The sequence below is a fragment of the Heterocephalus glaber genome, unplaced genomic scaffold (genome assembly GCF_053883595.1).
Source record: "Heterocephalus glaber isolate CG9 unplaced genomic scaffold, H.glaber_assembly_v1.0 deba00001687, whole genome shotgun sequence".
In the NCBI taxonomy this organism is placed as follows: Eukaryota; Metazoa; Chordata; class Mammalia; order Rodentia; family Bathyergidae; genus Heterocephalus; species Heterocephalus glaber.
Window position 1 is genome coordinate 16666592 of NW_028258412.1, and position 12235 is coordinate 16678826.

Consider the following 12235-nt stretch of genomic DNA (forward strand, 5'->3'; position numbering starts at 1 on the left):
CACCCCCGGGCCGGCCACCTGGCCGCTCGCCCGCCCGCTGGGAAGCCGGGCCGCCCTGACTTCTTTCTCTCCCTCGCCACCTCCCTCCCTCCCTCCTTCTTCCCGGCTCGAGGATCCGGCCGCTCTCGGCTCAGCAGCGCCTCCCGCGAACCTTCGCCGCCGCCGCTCACGGCCCCTCCCCCGCCGCCACCCGCAGCCCCCCCGCGCGGCCGGCGCCCGTCACGTGACGCGACGCCCGCCAATGGCGGGCCGAGCCGCGGTCGGCGGCCGCCATTGCTGTCAGAACGAGCAAGCCCGGGGAGGGAGGAGAAGCGAGGCTGACTGGGGAGGAGGGGGGGGTGGGGGAGGAAGAGGAAGGAGGGGACGTCGCTCGGCTGCCGGGGTCGCCCGCTGGCTTCGTCCGCACCCCCCCCTTCGCGAGTTCGCGCTCCGCGGCGGCGGCGGCTCCGAGGCGGCGGCGGCTGTGGGGCTCGCTCCCTTCACGCGCCGGCGGGGGCCGAGGGGGAGTCGGTGGCTGGAGATAAACAAGGCGGCGGCGGCGGCGACGACTGAGGAACAGGGAAGGCGGAGGCGGCGGCCGGCCCGCAGCGCCGGCCCGGCAGGCAGCGGGCGGCCCTGAGAGGCGGGGAGGGCGCCGGGCCGCGCGGACAGCGCCCCCCGCCGCCGACGGAGTCGTCGCCGCCGCCGCCGCCGCCGCCGCCGCCGCCCGAGCAGGAAGGAGCCGCGCGGCAGCCGCGGACCCCCCCGCCGGCCCGGGCTCGCCGCCCCCGGCGCGGCGTCGCCGAGGCGTCTCCCGCCGGCCTCCCGCCCTCTCCCGGCGGCGGCGGCGGCCCGGCCCGGCCTCGCCTCGGACGCCTCGCTCCGACATGCCCCGCTCTGGCGGCCGGGCTCGCGGAGGATCATGACTGCGGCAGCGAACTGGGTGGCGAACGGGGCGAGCCTGGAGGATTGTCACTCCAACCTCTTCTCGCTGGTGAGTAGCCGGGCCGTGGGGCGGGGGGCTGTGCCGGGGGGGGGGGCATGTCGCCGACCTCCGCCGCCGACCAACTTTCTCCTCCCGCCGCCCGGACTTCGCCCCTCCCGCGCCGTTCGCCTCGCCGATTCTGCCCCTTTTGGATCGTCTCTCTCTCTCGCCTTGGATCCCATCCAGTGTTTATTTGGCTCTTTAAAAATCATTTGTGAGCGCGGCGCTCGGCGTGGAATTTGCATGTGGAAGTCTCAAAGCTGCGGATTCCGGGTCGCACTTCGAACGCCCACCCTCTGTTGCAATCACACCCCCTTCCCCTCCCCTTCTCCCCCCCTTTTTCCCCCTAAATGTGGAAGGCTTTGCCTTGTGCTGCCCGCGCCTGCGAGCCGAAAGCCTTGTCCCCCTAGTCGGATCGGCTGCCCGCTTGCTCGCCTTTTGAATTCTTTTTTTAATTCCATAATGACACCTGCAATTTCGTCCGAAAGCAGTTGATTGAGTGCGATTGTGTCAGTAAAGAACTCTTGCACCCCAAGCTCCCGCGATTGTAAACATCGACGGTCGCCTGCCTCTCGGGGCTTACTACGCTGGAGAGCCGTAAAGCCATTGCACCGAGCCGACGGAAGATGGAGAAAGCTTTTTCTTCTTTCTCTTCTCCTGTGTCTTTTAAAAACTGTTTTCTCTATCCTAACAACGAATCCACACACACACACAAAAGCAACAAGCTGGGCGGTTTGATAACATCGCTTTTATCTGCCTTCGCCCCTCTCCCGCTCTCTTCTCTCTTGATTATTGACAACTTTTCCTTCGGATTTGCATCGCCTGCCTTAATCTTGAAGCAGTTAGGGTGTCAATTGTTCTCCTGGAAGCCTGGCACCCGACGAGGGCGTCTAGATTCATCGAAATTAAAAATGTGTAGGTCTCCAGCAACTCTTTACTGGCGGTGGCAGTGACATTTGGTGGTAAATGCCATCTTTGCTTTTTATTGGGTAGTATTACCTAGTTCTGAAAACATTCACGTTGTTAAACCTGGCGTTTAGACTAATAGTTATATTGCGTGGTCTTTAAATATGTGCTTTGTGCATGAGTTACTGTATGTATAGCTATGTGCCCGGGAGAGTACGAATTTGTTTAAATATTGAGCAAAGGTTTGTAAACAGATGTAAGGCAATTATGTTTCAAGCATAGAATATAATTGGAAAATTGGCTGAACGGTTTATTTAATTTAGCCTTAAAAAAACCCAACTTATTTTAAGTTGTGTACCCTATTTTTTGGGAGGGGTGTTGGCTTTTGGAGAGCATGTACTTTGGAGATTATTTTCTGTAACCTCTGCTGTAGATAGAAGCATTATTTTCTCTTAATCCTTGTTTACACTGGATAAATAATTTAGTGTTCAAATTGTAATTAGTTACATTTAATTATGGGTGCCATAGATGCTTTTTTTTTCTTTGAGACTAGTGGAGAAATATAAATGCTTGCCGACTTTTTAAGTGGAAGTATTATTTTATTAAATATGTTACAGTATTTATTCAGATAAAATCAGCTCCTGATTTTTATCTACAGAGACTGAATGACATAGTATCATTGCTCCCACTATAGTAACATAAGGCTAATTAAAACAAATCAAACATTTTAATCCAGATATTTAATTTTAAAATTCAATTATGAGTTGCAGTTCTTTTCAGTACTATGATAATTTTCCCTAGATCTTTTGATATGTGGGAATAAAACTCCTTTGGCCTCTTTTTTCTCCCTCAGTCTGTCATTTGGTATTAGGTTCAGGGACTTTCATAGATCAGCAAACATATTGATTAAGGGCTATTTAAAATGGTTTTTGTTTGGCGGCTGGTGACCACATTGACACTTTTACAGGTAATTAAAATACCAAGTAAACCCATATTAGTGAGGCTAGAGCTCCTAAATTACCATATATCAAGTTGAGTAATAATGACTTGTATATACGTGGCTAATTTATATACAGCAAATTTTGTAGACAAATGAAACTATATGTATTGGTAATTTCATCTCATTTTAAAAGCTGAAGAATGGTAATGGTATACAGATAAGATGCATGGAATTCTTTTGTAGAAACAGTTTTATAGGAGAGGTTTCTGTACTTGACTTTTGACCTACTAAAGGTTCGTGTTTGGGATATTTTCCCCCTACTCCTCTTTAAACCAAGGAATTGATTTTTTCATATTAAAAAAAATACAGTTATTCTTTAGGTAGCAACTTTGAAATGCAGAACTACCGAAATACTTAGGTTGATTTTTTAAAGGACTATAGAATGTTCATGTTGTCTTGTACAAGGAGAGTAAATAAGTGCTAATTTTTGAAAAATTTGAATCAGTAAATTTGATTCCAAAATTGAGGATTTTTTTGTGAAAATCATCTCCAGCAGCAAACTAGAATATTAAAAGTATGTTGCCTAAAGTACATTGTATAGAAGAGATATTTTCCAAAGGAGATATGATTATCACTTCTTCAAAATAATGCATGTCTTATATAGTTAATGCATGTTTTATGTACTTAATAGTGTGCAGACATGTGTGCGTGTGTGCGCACGCGCGCGTGCGCACACACACACACACATTTTGGCCTGCAGTTTTTTTGTTTGGTTTTTGAGCAAAGTATTTCAAGAGAATTTACCTAGATACTCATACTGGCGTATCATATCGAAGCAGAAACTAGAGATTAAAGTTCTGTCCCACAGTAATGATCCTCTCATTTTCTGCTACTGTGAGGTGGTCATTGTGGCTTAGCAAAAGTTGGCTGTGCAGTCAGGTCCCTTAAGATTTTTGCTTGTCCTCTTTTTTTAGATTTATTTTTATTTTTTATTTTGTTTGTTGTCTTTTGTTTTATGATTTTCTACTGCATGGCATCAAATTTCTTAAATTGTCTTTACAACCTCCACCCCTTTTCTAACCTGTGAAAAATACCATTGTGTACATATTATGTGGGTCACTGTATGTGTTTCTTATTCTCACTGCTGTGAGATTTATACTTACTGCATTAAATACACGCCTGGCTGTGCCTTTGTCACTAAAACTTTTCTCATGCTGTCCATCACATTTCTGGGTGACACTTGTTATATATTCATTCAGTTATAATTCATTTAAATGTGTTAAATTTGCTTTTTTGGAAGGTGTAACAATGCACCCTCTGGTATGTGAACTCACCCTTGTGGGAAGATGTTATAATTTCCAGATGTTAAGTATATCTTTATTTCTGTTTCTCTATTGATATAAAATGGAAAAAGTGATCTTGTGCCCTTAGCTAGGTTTAAATATGCACTCTTTGACTTGAGGGAGTGATCTCTAAATCTTAGATGTTGGCTCCACATTCATTTGTTTCATTTGCTTAGAATCTTCCTGACTATGGATAATTTGGGGAGGACCTCAAATTCTTGCTGAATTAAAACGCTTGTACACTTGTTAGTACATAATTCCTACTGAGGACCATTACTTTTTATCTTTGAAGTTTTTCAGGTGATCTGTTGTTGACCTAATTTCTTGTCTTAAAGAGTTTCTTTTTTCAGAAAGGGAAGATAATTCTAAGTGTAGAAATTGGAATCTGTTCTTTTGAGCTAGAACCAAAAGGAGAGGACTGTAGAATGAAAATGAGGGGAAGTGCATTTCTCTAATCTTCTAAAGTGCAAAATACTATACACAGTGATTTTTCATCCCAGTTTGCAATTTTAACATTTACATATAAAGCATCTTTTTCATAATTCATTTTCTTTAATGAAAATATTTATACTTTTTAAATGTGTGTTTTCTGTTTAGCATTTGTTGTTAGTAGCGCATGGTTTTACAGTATTTATATATTTTTAATAGCAATAATTGCCACCTGGTAATAGTTGCCATATTAACCTCCAATTGCTAGTAAATATTTTTAAGTACATAATAGACAGCAATTTAAGGCATAGTGTAGCAGTTTACTGGACCGTTTTTTTAGAGAGCCATTTGTACGTGTGATGAGTTCATAATTTTGAAGAGAAAATGATGTACCTAAAACCTATATGCTACAGATACTGTGCTGTGTTACTGCTTGAAGTGCTCTTTGGGAAGAAGTTAGATTGGGTCTGTGCTTTTCCTCTGTGAGAAGAATGGGCAGGGGTTGCATTTAGGACAACAAATATTTATTCAGTTTATGCCAGGTACTTATATGTAACTTATAACTTTCTTTGGAATGTAGTTTAATTTTTTCATGAATATATTAGATACTTATTTGGAAAAAATCTCTTAAGGCATTCTTTTAAATAACATTAAGGTAGAGTAGTGGATAATATTAATTATAGAAAAATTGATCTGTTTTGTTCACTGGCTTATTTTGCCTAGTTAATTATGAGTCAATTGTATTCATCAAACACTTTCAGAGACTTCTGCTCAGAGATTAATAAGACAAAATAGAAATGAGCAATGAGATTGTTTATGGGGATTTATTCATTCATTTATTTAACGGTACTGGGGATTAAACCCAAGGCGTTGTATATGCCAGGTAAAAGGGCTCTACCACTAAGCTACATCCCTAGCCCTTTTTCTGTTTTACAGGATCTCCCCAGGTTGCTCTGGGTGCTCTCAAACTTGTGATCTTTCTGCCTCAGCCTCCTGAGTAGCTGAAATTACATGTGTGCGAGATTGCACCTGGGTGAATTTTTTTTAATGAGCAGTTATTTCAGCTGTCTCTCAAAATTTGATTCAAACGCAGGATAGTTATTTCTGAGATATTTGACTTATTTTCAAGAGAAGTAAATAATAATTATGTTCCCCTTCTTTAATAGTGAGAGTGCCCATTTGTTTTTTTCTGAAGGAAAACGATAGATTTATTCATAGGAGCTAACCGGTGAGAGATGTAGACAAAGCTTATGAAAATTAGTAATATGCTCGAATGTAAGGTATTATTAGTGAACTATGCTCTGCATCCATTTATTAGAAATGTAAAGAAAAGGGTTCTGCAACATTGCTATTTATTTAAGATGTGTTACTGTATATGTACATCTGCTTTTTATAAACTGTGTGCTGTGTAGTATGGTGTACCAGAATTTCTATTTTGTCATTTTATAAACATTTCTATTTCAAGAAATTAACATTTAATGCATCCAAAGTAAGGTAATTAGTGTTAAAGATCTGTCTGTGGGTATAGTAGAAACAAAACAACAACATCCCCTCCCCGCAAGAAATCATAACATCAAGACATACACATTTGTTTTATAGGACTTGCTGGTTAAGTTTTAGAATTAGTGAAACAGTATTGGTAATGTATTCTTGGAATTTAGAACTTTTTTCTCTCTCTTTTGAGTTAATCAACTTCTCTGATTCTGTTTAATTTTCCTTTATAGTACATACTTTCATTGTTTATTTGAAAGATTTGAAGGTATTAGCTTTGTTCTGTTGGGGGAATTCACTTCATTACATAGGGAGATGATATTCCATTAATCCTGGCAAATATTAACATAAATGAGGAATTGTAAATTCAGACTCATTTGCATGAATAAAATGTGTATGCTTGCCCAGTTTTGTTTAGTGTAGTTACTTATGTACATCAGCATAGTTTTCTATCCTTGCTGTGGTTGATAAAAAATAGTTCTAAAGTCTGTTAAAATGTTGTGATGTTTAGTTCAGAGACAGTTCCCCATCCTACTATTTTGTTTTTGTTATTTAACTTTTAAGATTATCTATAGTGTAGAATAGATTTTAGCTTCATATATTGCTATAATAGCCCACCTTTAGGAACACCTGTTTTACTTGTATTTATATTAGCATAGTTTAGTTTACATTTGTAGTGGAGTTTTCCTTTTTTAAGCTAATAAAATGTCTTTCGGAGTATATTTGGACTTTGATCTGGAAAAAAGATGACTTTTTCTAGATAAAAATTAGGAGTATCTGTTGTATCTGAAAGAAAAGTTATTCTGTTATTCTCTGGGTTTTTTAATGTATGTATATATGTATGTATGTATGTTTGTTTGTTTGCAGTACTGGGGATTAAGCCTAGGGCCTCACATATGCTAGAAGTAAACTCCCTAGCACTGAGCTACATCCCAGGTCCTACTATATATATTTCTGAATTTTTAAAAAATTCTAGATGAATTGTGGTAAATCTTATTAAAACTGTATTTCCACTACTGTGAAATAGCACAGATCCCTGACTGACAGCTTTCCACAGTTTTGTGCTTTTTTCTGTATAGTGAAATTCCATTACTGTTAAAAGGAACCTTCTGGGTTGATTATATTAAAGTCTCATTTGTGTCTTTATTTTGTACAGTTTATTTATTTACTTTGAGGCACTAGAGATTGAACCTAGGGTCTTTGCACTGGGTTTAAATCCCTAGCCCTTTTTTAATTTCATAAGAATAAAATCTCAGGGTCTGGCTGAGCTGCCCAGGCTGGGCTCCCGCTTGCCTTCTTTCTACCTCATGGTCCCAGAGTGCTTGGGGCTGCAGGCCTGTGCCACCACACCCTGCTACTTTGTTTAGTTTAAATTTGTAGCTTTAATTTAACAGATGGATAGAAGATGAACTTGTAGGTAAATGTCTTTTTAAATCTTCATTTGAGTCTTTTTGTTGTGATAATTAATATGTATTAAGTCACTGCATTTATTGGCTATATTTGGCATTTAATATTAAAATTAAATTTGAGAAAAATGTTTCAAATAAGATACATAATTGTGAACAGTTTTTATAATAGTGGAAATTTCAAAAATTGGTACTCTTAACAGGTTATTTATGATGGCATATTTTTGAGTAAGATACATGAAGCATCTTCATTTTTTTCTGATGATTTCATTAAATACAAAAGATGTTTTAATAAAGTATTCAAAAGAGTAAAATTATACAATTAAACACTTTGAGTCAGGCTGGGGATTTAGCTCAGTGATGCCGCTGCCTGCCTCGTAAGCACAAGGTCCTGAGTTCGATCTCCAGTACCAAAAAAAAAAACAACCACTTTGTGTTGACTATTGTCATGATTGAATTTTAATTTTCTGGAGAGAAATAAGGAAAAAAATATACGAACATCTAACTCTGGAACCCCTGGAACCAGCTCCTAGTTTTTGTGCATATATAGATCTATATAGATATATCTATGCCTGGCACAGTCCTACTTATTTTTCAAAATAGTTCACACATCACCTCCTCATTGAAGCTTCCCTGACTTCTGCAGCAGCGCTAGTCATACCAGGCTCCTGGTGTATACCTCTTCCTATATAGCTCTGATGAGGAGTTGGGCTTCAGTAGGGCAGTGAGTCTGTCAGAAGCTAGGTGCTTATTAACTGTTTGTTAAACGAGTATCTAGTCTCTTCCCCATTCCCCAAGGGAATTCTCAGTGGCCATAGTAGATGCTGATCATAAGTAAAATAAGATTATTTTAATTTATTTAGATGGTTAGCTCTATGCTTGAATAATATATATTGTCTGGGCTGAATGTATTATAGCTTGGTAATAACACTAGATCACTTTTTGATAATCTGTATTAAAAAGAATGCCACCTTATTATGAAATGTATTCTTATAATACCTCAAAGAAATAGGAATTCAGTTGATATTCGATTTTCTGTGGTAGGCAAACTCCATGGTTTTATGGAGTTTGGAACCGTTTGGGAAGTTTTGTTTGGGCCTTGATCCAGAATTCACTTTCATCCTGTAAGCTGTACAGGAGGGCTTTTGCTCAACCTTTAGTTATGAGAAAACTTTCCATGAGCCCAGTAAAATGAGCAGTGAACTAGTAATAGAGAAACTTGAGTTATATTGAAAATTTCTGCTAGTTTTTGTTTTTGTTTTTGCTTTTTTGCGACAAGGTTTTGCTATGCAATTCAGACTGGCCTTGAACTCACTATGTAGCCCCAGGCCGGCCTTAAGTTTAGAGCAGTATTCCTGCCTTAGCCAGCCTGAGTGCTGGGATTACTGGCACACCCGGGTCAGAATTTCTACTAGTAACTAGCCAAACCTCAGTTTCTCCTGGGAACTTGGTGGAAATAGAGAAGCATGAGATGTGAAGAAATCATTGTGAGTACCATTTAAAGAAAGCAGTTCAGATAACTAGATAATATGCTTTCAGGGGAAAAGACCTTGACTAAATTACAACTGAAGTTATAAAGTAGTCCTCAGCAGCTGACCAGGAAGTTGGAGTGGTAAAGTGACATGTTTTAATTATAGCAGTTTATGTTGTAATTGTACTCTTTGTATTTTTTGTACTTTTTTTGAGGGAGCAGAAGATTGTTTTTCTGGTCTTTCCTCATGAATAGGCCAAGATTGAGAAGAGAGACTTGAAATTTATCTTTAGATGTTGTAACTCTTGTTTGTGTGTATTATTTGCAGTTGTGTGGTATGTCTTTAAGGTGTGGGAATGTTCTGCTGTACCAACTTTTGAGCTGTAGCTGGCTGAGACTAGGAACTGAGCTGAGGTCTTGTTTGCTACTTTAAGCTATTAATTCCTTGGCAGCTCTAAAGTGCTCTTTGAACTTTAAATAGCAGTTCTATTAACATTTTGAGATTTGTCTCAGGGAATGTCAGAAATAGTACTTAATAAATATATTTTTCTTCTAAAGACCAAATCACGTTTTCGTGTGACCTGCATGTCACAACCCTTACTATGTTTTGAACAGAAAAAGTGAACTACTGGCTAATTTCTATTTTCCGTTTAATAATGTGGCAGTATCTAAAATATTTAACCCTTATTGAAGGAAGGAAAACCTTCCTACAAATCTGTAGTTTTTCTGTTAGTCATGTTGACTTTGAATAGTGTCTTAAGTTTTAGGCAGAGGTTTAGAATTTTACATGTAGGTGGTCTCCAAATTCTAAAATATTAGAAAAAGTTAATTTGTAAATTTGTTTTTGTGAAAATCTGTCCTTGACGTTTGTTGCTGTAAATGATAGCTATCTTCCTATATTATACTTAATGGTGTTATACAATTCAGTTAATTTTGGCAGCATTTTTGGGGGACCGGCTTATGCGTGGAGTGTCAGGCGCAGAGCAGCTCTCCTCTGTACAGCCTGGGGAGTCACACAGGAACTCCTGACACTCCTGACTTCTCTCAGCTGGGGAGAGGAGTGGATGGTCCCCATCTTTTCCTGACTTCTGGGCCCTCTTCTAGTCTAGGTTGCTCTCCGAAAGAGGCCTGAAGAGAGTGTGGAGAGGCTAGAATGGCTCCCCATAGGGTGAGCTGCAGGTCTGGAGTGTGAGACTGAAGGCGGATTGCCTTCCTCTCCTGCAGGGACCAGTGCTGCTTTCTCTTTGTTGGTACCCATTCATTAAAATGTTGGGAACAGTGGCAGTTTCTGTGATGTCATCAGGAAAAAGATTCTGTGTTTCTTTGCCTTTTAGCTCTTCCCTTTCCTTCTTCTGGTACCCTTAGATATTCTGCTTGCTATTTTGTGTGGTTAGTGAGGACTTCTGAAACCTAGTGAGATGAGAAAGGGAATTGGAGTAAAATTGAATGGGGTAGCCAATAAACTAATATTTAGAAGTGTTAAATTTTTATATGATGTTTGAGAAATTTAGGACATGTATAATTCATTTAGGAATAATGTGCATGAGAAATGATTAAATCTCACTTGGGCTTATAATAGGGCTATATGTCTGACGTATGTAGAAAAGACCTACATATGCAACTTAAATTCTAAGATGCTGCATGTCAGGAGCAGGGGATGTGCTCCATGGACTGACTGCACAGTAACTTATAGCCCAGAAGACCCAGCAGGAAAGTTTTCAGCTGGACTTTGAAGGCATGTGACTTGCCAGAGAGGAATGAGAAGGACATTTGTTGGAAGCTGTGTTGGCAACTCTGAATCTCAATTTTTGAGAATCTTTACTGAAGTGGGTAGGAGAGCACTTCTAATTTATGGTCCTGGTTCTTGGCTTCCTTTTAAAAACAATACAAAAACTTACTGAGATTGAATTTTTATTAGGTGGAAAATTTGAAGTGTGGGCAGGCCAAGTTAGATTAAGAAATGGTGAAGTTAAAATAATATTCAGTTTTCTAAAATAATTCAGTTCTGAACTTTAAAAAAACCAGTGGTATATTATGCAAAATGCTAATGACTAAAGTGACAAATATTTCAGAAACTGGACAGACATGAATCTTAAATGAGCAGATGGGATATGAAACTAAAATGGGAGATAATCCAAGATGATATAGAAACTTATGAGAAATGAATTGAGGAAAAACAAGTGTGTTAAATGGGATTACATTTAATAACATGTTTAAAAGCCTTTGTAGGATTGCTCTCTTAGACAAATTAGAGTTCTTGAACTTGGTAACCCATCATACTTCAAATTCTCTGCATTTAAAACAAATTAGATTTTGGTTCAGGATTACATCCCATGAAGCCTAGACTTTTAAGTCATGAATGTGTATCTTACATGTGTTTTAAGAAGACAATATATTTTGTGTTCTCTGACAAAAATAAAGGGAGTGATCATTGTTTTTCACAGACAATTTTGGTAGACCTTGAAGAGGAGAGGTAAGGAGTGAAAAATAAGCTTTGCTATTTGGGCAGCCTGGCAGTTAGGAGAAATCATTACAATTTATAGCTGAGGGTAGAATCTGGATTCTAGTGGGTTAAGGAAAGAATGAATGAATGAATGGCAAGATGAGAAAGCGTAGATACTTTTCAGTTGGGGAGATTGATTCTGAAGCAAGCAGGGATGAAAGAGTGAGGAGGGTATGAACCTGAAAAAGATTTGTGTTTGTAGACTTACAACAACAAATAGTGAGAGACAGAAAGACAGATGGAAGCCGGGGATTTAGCTCAATGGTTGCGCTGCCTGCCCTGCAAGTGTAAGGACTTGAGTTCAATCCCCGGTACCAAAAAAAAAAAAAAAAGAAAGACAGATGGAAGATGTAAGAAAAGTTGATAATTGATGAAACAAATCTGGCTGGTTAGAAAAAAACTTAGGTGATAGGGTCAGTAAGATACCTTCTCCAAATAAAAGATGTGAGGGTATAAGAAAGGGATAAAGGTGAAAGAAGTAGAGACAGTTACAGCTTGAGTGCTTTTTGGTTCAGAGATTGAGGGTGCTGAGTTTGAGTCTGAATAAATAAAATCATTTAAAATGATTTCATTTTGATTTGATTGCGATGAGCACTTTATTTATTTTCTTTAATAAGTGACTTAGACTTCCGATGGGAGTCTTACAGATGATGAGCAGAAATCCCAAGAAGAGCTATACTTGGGATAGATACTTTGGCATACATACTTCATGGATGTATGCCAAGGATTCCAGCCTTGCTTGAACCTTTGCTTCTCAGGTTCTCAGTTTAGTGGTTCACTGT

The 12235-nt window shown here is 39.8% G+C and overlaps 1 protein-coding gene across 3 annotated transcripts in view; it reads left to right on the plus strand.

Annotated features, from left to right (window-relative positions):
- The first annotated feature begins 836 nt into the window (after positions 1 to 836).
- The window catches only part of Med13l (mediator complex subunit 13L), a 290519-nt gene continuing 279120 nt past the window's right edge, over positions 837 to 12235 (plus strand). For all 3 annotated transcript variants that reach the window (XM_004843720.4, XM_004843721.4, XM_087198565.1), the window contains exon 1: positions 837 to 973. In XM_004843720.4, coding sequence (XP_004843777.1) covers positions 902 to 973 — 72 coding nt within the window. In that variant the 5' untranslated portion in view covers positions 837 to 901. The remainder of the gene's footprint in view (positions 974 to 12235) is intronic.